Source organism: Nicotiana tabacum, chromosome 7 (assembly GCF_000715075.1).
Source record: "Nicotiana tabacum cultivar K326 chromosome 7, ASM71507v2, whole genome shotgun sequence".
Lineage (NCBI taxonomy): Eukaryota > Viridiplantae > Streptophyta > Magnoliopsida > Solanales > Solanaceae > Nicotiana > Nicotiana tabacum.
In genome coordinates, this window is record NC_134086.1 from 174,884,221 (window position 1) to 174,895,415 (window position 11,195).

The window sequence follows — 11,195 nt, forward strand, 5'->3', positions numbered from 1 at the left end:
TTTCTAAGGCATCCTGCACCAAGTCTGTCCCCAATAGCCTAGCCTCATCGGGCTCGAACCAACCAACTAGAGATCTACACCACCTCCCATACAAAGCCTCATATGGAGCCATCTGAATACTCGATTGGTAGCTGTTGTTATAAGCAAACTCTGCAAGCGGTGGAAACTGATCCCATGAAGCTCCGAAATCAATGACACAAGCACGCAACATGTCCTCCAATATCTGAATAGTGCATTCGGACTGCCCGTCCGTCTGAGGGTGAAAAGTTGTGCTCAACTCAACCTGAGTACCTAACTCTCGCTGCATAGACCTCCAAAACTACGAAGTAAACTGAGTGCCCCTATCTGAAATGATGGAAACTGGGACACCATGCAAACGAACAATCTCCCGGATATAGATCTCTGCCAACCGCTCTGAAGAATAAGTAGTACACACATGAATGAAGTGCGCGGACTTGGTCAGCCAATCCACAATCACCCAAATAGCATCGAACTTCCTCAGAGTTTGTGGAAATCCAACAACAAAGTCCATATTGATCATCTCCCACTTCCACTCGGGAATATCTATCCGCTGAAGCAAGCCACTCGGTCTCTGATGCTCGTATTTCACCTGTTAACAATTGAGACACCGAGCCACAAATCCCACAATATCTTTCTTCATTCTTCTCCACCAATAGTGTTGCCTCAAATCCTGATACATCTTTGCGGCACCTAGATGAATGGAATACCGCGAGCTATGTGCTTCCTCCAGAATCAACTCCTGAAGTCCCTCCACATTGGGCACACAAATCCGGCCCTGCATCCTCAATACCCCATCATCACCAATGGTCACATCTCTGGAATCATCATGCTGAACTATGTCCTTAAGGACAAGCAAACGCGGATCATCATACTGGCGCTCCCTGATGCGATCATATAAGGAAAACCGAGGAACAATACAAGCCAATACCCGACTGGGCTACGAAATATCCAACCGCACGAACCGATTGGCCAAGGCCTGAACATCAACTGCAAGAGATCTCTCCCCAACTGGAATATATGCCAAACTTCCCATACTCACCGCCTTTCGGCTCAAGGCATCGTCCACCACATTGGCCTTTCCTGAAAGTATAATATAGTGATGTCATAATCCTTAAACAACTCCAACCACCTCCGCTGCCTCAAATTGAGATCCTTTTGTTTGAACAAGTGTTGGAGGCTACGATGATCAGTAAACACCTCACAAGACACACCATACAAGCAATGCCTCCAAATCTTCAACGCGTGAACTATGGCAGCCAACTCTAAATCATGAACGGGGTAGTTCTTCTCATGAGGCTTCAACTGACGAGAAGCATAAGCAATAACTCTACCCTCCTGCATCAAAACATAACCAATGCCAACTCTTGAAGCATCACAATACACGATATATGAACCTAAAGCTGATGGTAGAACTAACACTGGAGCTGTGGTCAAAGCTGTCTTGAGCTTCTGAAAGCTCTCCTCAGACTCGTCCGACCATACAAATGAAGCACCTTTCTGAGTCAACTTGGTCAAGGGCGATGCAATAGATGAGAATCCCTGAACAAAACGGCGATCTCAGAATAGTACTAGTCCCTCGGGCTCAATCTCACATCACAATGGGTACCCGCGCTCACTGGGGTGTACAGACTCCTGGAGGGGCTCCTTACGACCCAAACGCAATATCAAGCCACCTCGTGGCATCATCACTAGGCCTTTGGCCTCATATCAATCAAGCCACCTCGTGACGTACATATCTCAGGCCCTCGGCCTCATAATCGGTATCAAATGTTTCCTCACAACATAGGCCCTCGGCCTCACTTAGTCAAAAGTCCTCACAAGCCACTTGGGCAGTAGTAAAACATGTTTCTCAGCCCAAAAATATCATTTAAAAGATCATGTAAGTGTTTAAAACAGAGTAAACATGGTTGAGTACGAAAATAGTGAAATGTAACATGAGTGAGTTCAAGTATAAAGTCAAAATAGTGAGAGAATACCAGTAAAAATCCCCAAAGGGTTCAAATAGTTGGCACAAGACCCAAATATGGCATTCAGCCCAAATCATGATGATAACAAATAGATTTCAATCAAATACGCGGTAAAATAGTCATTCGGGACGGACTAAGTCACAATCCCCAATAGTGCACGACCCCACGCTCGTCATCAAGCGTGTGCCTCACCTCAATGTAGCACTACGATGTGCAATCCGGGGTTTTAAACCCTCAGAACATCATTTACGATCATTACTCACCTCGAATCGGCCTCCACTCGTGTCGAATCTATCCAAAATCAGAACGAGAACGTCAAAATATGCCAAGGGAACGAAGCCCAAGCGAAAATAATCAAAATACAACACCAATCCCGAAATTACCAAAACCCGACCCCCGGGCCCACGTCTCGGAATTCAGTAATTTTTACATCAATATGTTTTTTATCTTCCCACGAGTTCATGCATATCAAAAGTTCTGAAATCCGATCTCAAATGGTCCGCCAAATCCTTAATCAAAGGCCTAAGTTTCCAAGCCATAGTTTCCCCAATTTTCACCCTTAACTTCCATAATTTCTAGCTCTAATCCGTGAAATAATAGCATAGGAACGAGTTTTAGGTCCAAATTCCTTACCTCAATGAAGTTTTCTTAAAATCCCTCTTTCAAATCATCCAAAAAACTCCAAATCCAAGATAAAAATGGTGAAATAGCTCAAAATCCGTAAAGGCCACAATTTATACTTTCTGCCCAGACATTTTCGCATCTGCGGTACAATACCCGCTTCTGCGGTACCGTATATGCGGTTCTTCTTCCGCTTCTGCTGAAATCACTTAATGGACCAAAACCGCTTCTGCGATCAACCTTCCGCACCTGCGCCTTCGCAGGTGCGGTCCATCAACCGCATCTGCGACTTTGCAGATGCAATCTCCTTAGCCGCTTCTGCGGTTCCTGACAACTTCTCCAGGTTCCGCTTCTACGACCACTCTTCCGCTTATGCTGGAGCCGCACCTGCGATCCCAATCCGCAGGTGCGGAAATACCAGAAGCAGCAAATTCAACAGTTGCAACAAAGTCTAAACTTCTCCGTTAACCATCTGAAATCATCCCGAAGCCTCCGGGACCTCAACCAAAAACACAAACATATCCTAATACCGTATTCAAACTTGTACCAATCTTCAAAACACCTCAAACAATATCAAATCAACCAAAACACATCGGATTCAAGCTAAATTTTCTAAAATCTTTCAAATTCCGCTTTTGATCAAAAACCCAATCAAACCATGTCCGAATGACCTGAAATTTTGCACGCACATCCCAAATGACACAACGGGACTACTACAACTCTCGGAATTCCATTCCGACCCCTATATCAAATTCTCGCCTACCAACCGGAAATCGTCAAAATATCAACTTCGCCAATTCAAGCCTAAATCTACTACGAACCTCTAAATTCATTCTGATCACGCTCATAAGTCACAAATCACCTCCCGAAACTAACCGAAACACTGGAACTCACATCCGAGCCCTCTAACACATAAGTCAACATCCGGTTTGCTTTTCCAACTTAAACTTCCTTAAAAGAGACTAAGTGTCTCAAACCTTACCAAAATCATTCTGGATTCGATTCGACCAACCCGATACGACATAACACGGATAAACAAAGCATAAAGTAGCATAAATGGGGAAAACAGAGCGGTAACTCATGAGACGATTGGCCGGGTCGTCACAGATAGGCCAAAGAAGTCTTGAGGAGAGGTGATCAGGCGGGACATGACGCAACTTGAGCTAATCGAGGATGTGACCCTTGATAGAAGAGTGTGGAGGTTAAAGATTAGGGTAGAAGGTTAGTAGATAATCGTACATTTTCCTTTGTCTTCACTAGGTCGATAGTATTAGTGTTAGTATGGTCCTTTTATCCTTAGTTTGTTATTACCGCATTTCTTGTTTTGTTATTACTTGCGGTACCTCTTTTATATTCTCTATTGCTATCTTCGATTTAGTTTTTTAATTATATCGTTTTGCTATTACTTGCTATCGGGGCATCTTCCATCTTCTTTAGTCGAGGGTCTATCAGAAACAGTCTCTCTGTCCTCCAGGATAGGTGTAAAGTTGCGTATATCCTAGCCTCCCCAGACCCAACTTATGGGATTACAATGGGTTGTTGTTGTTATTGTTGTTGTTGTTCTAGTATTTTTGATTTATATATTATTTGCTTGAAACAAAATTAATTGGAGTAACATGATCAGTAAAAAATTACTATATACTAATAGATTGGAACTTACTTAATATAATAATAATTATTGTTGTTGCACACGACATTGGTACATAATATGTAGATTATTTGATGTCATTAGTTTAAAAAATATTTATGCGATAAAAACATGGAGTAAATTTTTTAAAAAACTAATGATAGTAAGCTTGTGTCCTAAAAATTCTAGATTCCATTAATTAAGGAGACAATCTTACAATTAGTTGCAATTTATTGATAAATATGCTACTCACATGACAAAGTTAAAGGAATCAATCCCAAAATTAATTTTCTCAAATTTATGATACTTTCTTCTGACTCGAAAAGCATGGAATGCGTACTACGCACTCCGCGTACGACATAAGAAATCACTTTAAAGTCTTAAAGCTCTCCCTTTTCACAGTCCCTTCTGACAAATTTTCAAAACAAAGAATAACAAAACCATAATGGTACAACAACTTAAATGCGATGTACAACTACAATCAACACCACTTACCATAACATTTGTTTTACAGTTGTTTTCGCCAGTCGGAAAATTAAAGTGTTTATAAAAAAGGGTAACTTTAACAAACATAACAAACAAAAGCAGAGCCACTGAGACGTCTCAATTTAACGCCGTGAAAACAAACGTTGATTCTTCACGGCAGGAAGTGATATAATGGACGGAATTGCAAAACTAGCCATCTAAAACGACCTCACTCCTCATTTTCTCTCTCTCTCTCTCTCCTCTGCAACTCTACAGAAGAAGAATCAGAACCTTTTCTCACTCTTCACCTTTTTTTCTCTTTCTCTACATATCTCTCACACCTTGCCCTCATTCCCACCTAAAAACTCACTTCACTGTTCCTCGCTTCTCCGTGTTTGACGGCCGCCGGACGGTGAAACAGTAGGTAAAATCACGTCGTTTTTTTTTTTGTAAAGAGCAATTTAATATTTATGATGACGGCGTTGTATTATTTATAGATATATTCAATTATTTGTTTATTTAATTATTTAAATTGTAGAAATCGAGTCTATATGATATATGGAAATTCTGAGGGTTTTATGGATAATTTGTGTTTTTAATTTTTTTTTTTTTGTTATTACTGCTTTTTTTGGCTTTCATTTCGGATCTCTGTGACCTCTGTAGTCTTTGGTACTTACTTTTAGGTTTTTTGCGACTGGTTTTGATTCCAGTAATACTTTCCCCGATAAAGTAGCAAATGAAATCGACTTTAGCTTTTCTGTTAGTCTTATTTCTTAGGTTTTGTTTCCTTTTTAAATTTTTCTCTCTGGTGAAATAAATCTTCAAGGGGTTATATGGATCCTGGGAGCTGTATTTATTGCATATGGTACTTTTTTTGTGCAATTTTATTATTGATAAGTGTATCCGAGAGTACTCACAGTTTTATCAGATTTGGTAAATGTTGTAATGCAAATGTTTCAGAATTGCTGTCTGATTTTGAGCAAGAAATTGAACATCCTTATTCCAAAACTGTAAATTATTGCTACAGAACATGCAATTTTTTTTCCATAAAGCATTTTATCTCCTAAGGAGTGTACCCAGATTCACAGCATTTGCAGTGCGCGTCGGGTACTGTATAGATCACAATTATTGTGTTGGAAGGGAAACATATTTGGGTGAGTGATCTATGTAGGATTGTTGCTGACCAGAGTGATTTATCGGAGTTCGGAGGGTAAGGTCTTGAATTTTAGTCTTTAAAATGCCACCAGATAGTTATAGGATTCTTCTGTTGTGAGGGCGAAGAGTAGGAGCTTGAATTGTCTTGAAATTGTCAAGGTAATATAAAATGTATTGAAGCAGCGTGTCTGGAATCATTTTCTTTGTTCTTTGTTTCCATTGTTATGCAATGAGGACATAATGCGCAATTACAAGTTGTGCATGTCAATAATTTGTGTTGATAGTTTTTTTTTTTTGACTTCATTTTTTTAATTGTTGCAGAAAATTAATATCTCCAATTTCCATCGTCTAGTGAACGTGCTGGTATTATTATTGATGTGACTTTAGCTGCCTATGAATTTCACATTTTGTATCTAAGAAAGCATGGGTTCAGCTTGTTGTGTTGCTGCTAGAGATCGAGCGGTTATAAATGGATCAACCAGTGAAAGTTTGCAGAGGAATGTCCGATACTCGCCTTCCTGGAGCTTTCGTTGGGATAACCGGGGACGTGTTGCTGGGGAGGAGACATCAGTCAATTGGTCTTCTGATGGAGTTGTTGGAAATGATAGATCAGAGTTTAAATCTGGAACAACACTAGAAACTCTATATGCATCTGAAGAGGGTAGTCCATTGGATAGTTTCCGATCACTTGCGTTACAGAAGTCACCAGATTCTGATTGCAACACGGTGAACTCAACGCTTCCTCTATCTGGTAAACGTCAACATGGCTCTCTCTTCACTTAGCCTGATTGTAGGTGCTAATACCTGATTCTTCTAAAAAATAAAGAGAAAGGGATGTGAACGTACTGACTGTATATTGAAGAGCTTGCTTTCCGTTTTTCCTTTCTTTGTGAATTACACGCTTTCTCTCCTGAAGTGCATGAAATTGGACTTTTGATTCCATGTCTGCATTATGAGATTGGTGTTTGGGAGGAAATTTTTGTCATATGTTGTAGTGTGGAACCATAAGTATATATATTTCATCAGTCTTTTAGTTAAGCAAATAAATAAGTCAGTTGAAAGTTACAACCTTGAGTTCTCTAGTGAAAAATGATCATTTAGGGTGATATGTTCTGGTGGATCGGATGATAAGATAATCCTAGACCTGATTTTTGCATTCCATAAGGAGAGAGCTGAAGTGAATAGATGTGGTAGAGGTCTACTTTTGTGGGAAGTTTTGAAAGAAATTTTAAAATGATTTTCTTGTTTTATGTTGTTTTTGGGTTGTATGAGATGCTATTAAGGGAGGTCAGTGGTGTCTGAGATATCCAAACCTAATATTTGATGGTCATAGAGAGAGATGAGCTGGTTTTCATCATGACAAAATTGGGGATCTCATTCATCCTGCAAAAAAAGAATTATTAACTTGTCACTAGCTTAAATGATATAGATGAATGTTCCTTGGGCCTTATTTTTCTGTTAGTGCAAATATAAATAATTGGTTTTAAAAGTTTCAGTTTAGTTTTCATCAAGTTGGGGTTCAAATACTCGGTCGATAGAAGCTTTTGATCTCCCAAGCCTTCTTTTTTTAATGCAAATCGAGCCATGATACATCGTGTCACTGACTTTGATCTCCAAGCATTCTTGTATTCTATGTATGAATGAGTTTATTTGAATGTGTAATCGAGTAGGCACTAATGATATGTGATGAGTACTTTTTCTCTTCTTCCCGCCTCTTTTATCTCAAAAGCTAGATTATCCACTAAATGGTTGCGTTTGGATATACATTTTTTCTGCTCTTGTATGACCATGCTCTGCAGCTTTTAGGAAGAAATAGTGTTGAATATTTTTATTTTCCATTTTAGCTTGCAATTTTTTTTTATATGGTTAACTCCAATGTGCTCTTGCCTAGGAGTCGACAGTTTCCCTTCCCCCGTTGCTCCTTTGAACTCCAAAGCTCTTGGTTGGAGTTGAGAATTATCCAAAGCAGACGTGTAGTTTCCATTTTTGAACTTTTTTTATTTGCGAAATGATATGCCTATAATTCTTCTTAGACCTTTTTTCTATGATTAAATGATGTTCCTCCGGCCCTAGGTCATACCCAGAAATGTAGCCTGATATGTAATGATTAGGCTTCTGAATTGGCTTGCATTTTCCTAGTTAACAGTCTGTGGTCTTAATTCGTGTTCAATTGCAATAGTCAGTAATTTTGCCTGGTCAGTTAGTGAGTACCACATAAATCCATTATTCTTTATCATGTCTAGGCAGTTAGTTGAAAATACCTGGTTATAAGACATTATTGACTTATTCAAACATTATTAGCAGATTCCCTTGATTTCATTTAATCATGTTTGAAGCTAGAAGCCGATAATCATGCTCAATTCGACATAAATTTACTCAGTAATATATATTATGGCCTATTTAACATGTCTTAAGGTAGATGTCACTTTTTGTACCCCCAACATCTCTTAATTTGATTGTGACCAGAGGATGATCAATTGTTCTGATGTTTGGTGATTTTAATTTGTCAATTCTGTCGGAAATGGAACAGCATTTGCATTATTCTTCGGGACCCGTAAAATTCTAGATATTAGAATAGGATATTCTGTTTCGTGGCCTTTGGGTTCTATATGACATGAAAGAAAAACTGATGCACTGTTAATGCTGTTTGTACTTTGTAAAATAACAGTAGTTTTCTTGCCTTTGCAGATCAATCCGCTGTGAGAAATTCCACAGAGGTAAGAACAGAGCAGTTATAAGTTTTGCTGGAGTTACTTTCCAGGCATGTTTTGTTAGTTTTTGACCTTTCTGATTTCATTTCTTTTGGTAATTAGGTCAAAGAATCAATTGAGTCATCAGCAGTTCCATACCCCTCTCCTGCTCCATCAGCTCCCTCTGTTTCATCATTATCTACATCTCCTTTATCATCAAGAAGTCAGCTGCTTCCTGCGAGCTCTACTCCTTTGCCTCACTATTCTTCTGGCCACCAGCTTGGACGACAAGTTTCTGATAGTCATACACCAGGGATAAAGTCACCTACTTTCTCAATTTCTGAAGAATCATCATCCTTGGTGCTCCCTGGTTGGAGTAATGAATCAACAAGAGCCTCTAATGGTGGATCATCAGATGGATGGTCTGTTCCTGCCTTCTCTGATCTTACAAATCCTCGTAGAGAAAGGTGGTCATTTGATAGTGAATCCATGAGTTTCCATCGTGATAAGGTAAGCAGAGCTAGTGGTCGAAGTTCCAGTTCACCTTCTGTAGATCTCCAAACCTGTGGCATTTGTACGAAGCTGCTAACAGAGAGAACTTCATGGGCCTCAAATGAACTTGCTGTTGTTTCTGTTCTAATTTGCGGCCACGTTTTTCATGCTGAGTGCTTGGAGAGTATGACACCTGAAATCAACAAGTATGACCCAGCTTGTCCTGTTTGTACTTTTGGGGAGAAGCAGGCATTGAAGATGTCCGAAAAAGCAATGAAAGCTCAGATGGACTTGAAAGCTCGAAAGAGATTCAGGAATCGGATTGTTGACAGTGATTTTAGTGGCAATCTTGCACTGTTTGATCGACAGAAAAGTAGTGAACACGGCGGAAGGTGTCTCAAGATGAGCTCAAGTTCCAGCATGAAGAGCTCTTCGGGAAAGCCCTTCTTGCTGCGTCATTTTTCGTTTGGTTCCAAGGGGACAAAACCCTATACCGATAGCCTTTCCACACGGAAAAAGGGTTTTTTCTGGACAAGATCTAGCAAGGAGTAAAGCTTCTTGGTGGATGATAATGGTAACAATATAAAGTGTCTTCACAAACAAATTTATCTAGGAATATCATAATGTTCTCTTGCCTATTATATTCTCCCTTGTTCTGATAGATTTAGATCACAAATATCCTTCACTAGTAAAGTATCTAAATCTCGTTTTCTGACTAGTGAATTGCATTGTTTCCAAAATCTGCAGAAGCCGCGGGTCAGCTCTCTCACCTTGGAAGGATAGTAGAGAGCCATAAAAGCGTCAGGATCTTGCTGGCGGATATGGATTCCCAGAATTTAGGTTAGCTTTTGAAGTATACAAATGTAAGAAATTGGGAATACAATACAAGTTGATTAATGATCCATTCATTATATAGGAAAAGAAAACAAAAAAGTGCATAGTATCCGTTGGTAGTTTTTTCTTGGTGTACATTGAAGTTTGTTTTGTTCCATGTTAAGGGGGCATGAAATTATCCCGAAGACTGACTGGTCTAAATGCTTCTAATCTGCAGCAGGTATCTAGATTATATGTATGCCTGCCTAAAGATGTAATGATTTTTTAGCCCTTGTACGTGGGATATTCTGTCTGGCCATCTCTTTATCTTTAATATTGTGCTCAAGATTCAGTTACAGACTTACAGTCGCACCTTTCACAATCCTCATTTACGAAAGGGTAGTTACTTTTACCGTAAAGTTACTGCATTTGTTTCTTCATGGCATCAGCAGCATAGAACCCTGATTTTTGTAGGGTTCCACCACTACGCTAGTAAAGTCGACAATACAATAACATATCCAGTGTGCGTCGACAATACAATAACATATCCAGTATTACTTCACACTGTGCGGTCCGAGTATCGGACCGTCGAAAATAGTGAAATTTATTTGCAGTTAACTAGAAAAGGATCAAACACAAGGTACCTGAAATAATAATGGTACATAAAGCTTTCGAAAGACAAATATCATATATGCGCAACGCGAAATGTAATAGAGCCGGTTAACTCGTGTATCACGGCTACACGTACCACAACCTAAATTTAGAGAAAAAAGTGTTAGATTTAATAAATAAAACAAAAATGCAACGACTTACAGTAGTTCATCAATAAATATTTGTACAACAAAAGTTGAAGAAATTTATAGTATCATCAAAAATTACTTAAGCCTGCAACTATTTTTGTCTATAACAAAAGATGATGATTTAGAAGCGTTAGTGACCTGCAATAATAAATTAAATTACATAAAACTGCCAAAATTAACCATAGGAAGGTATGTGACCTGCAAAACTTTATTTAGATAGTTTTTATAGCATATCTCATATAACAACGTCATGTACTAATATACATTTTATGTCTAGTAGTTGTAACAGATAGAGAACCGTATTGTCCTCTAGCGGTCTAATTGAGCAGAATCAAGATGATGCTTTCGAAACGACTCAATCTAAATTCTATTGTCGTTTTACACCAAAGACGTGTCCTAAAACTCCTACGTGGCAGCACCAAGCAGCTTACGCGATGCTATTCCTGCATACGTGTAACCATCTAGTTAAACGCACTCATGCAGAAACAGCTGCTGCTCCACCGTTTTTTACACTATGTTTTCCTTTTAAAATCAGCAGTTAGCT

At 39.2% G+C, this 11,195-nt stretch overlaps 1 protein-coding gene across 1 annotated transcript; it reads left to right on the forward strand.

Moving 5' to 3' along the window:
* Positions 1 to 4,585: 4,585 nt before the first annotated feature.
* LOC107765196 (uncharacterized) lies at positions 4,586 to 10,207 on the forward strand. The gene is made up of 5 exons (XM_016583814.2): positions 4,586 to 5,125; positions 6,178 to 6,607; positions 8,545 to 8,573; positions 8,670 to 9,612; positions 9,786 to 10,207. Exons 2-4 carry the CDS (start codon positions 6,280 to 6,282, stop codon positions 9,588 to 9,590), a joined length of 1,278 nt encoding a protein of 425 aa, XP_016439300.1. The 5' UTR covers positions 4,586 to 5,125; positions 6,178 to 6,279; the 3' UTR covers positions 9,591 to 9,612; positions 9,786 to 10,207.
* The last annotated feature ends 988 nt before the right edge of the window (positions 10,208 to 11,195 follow it).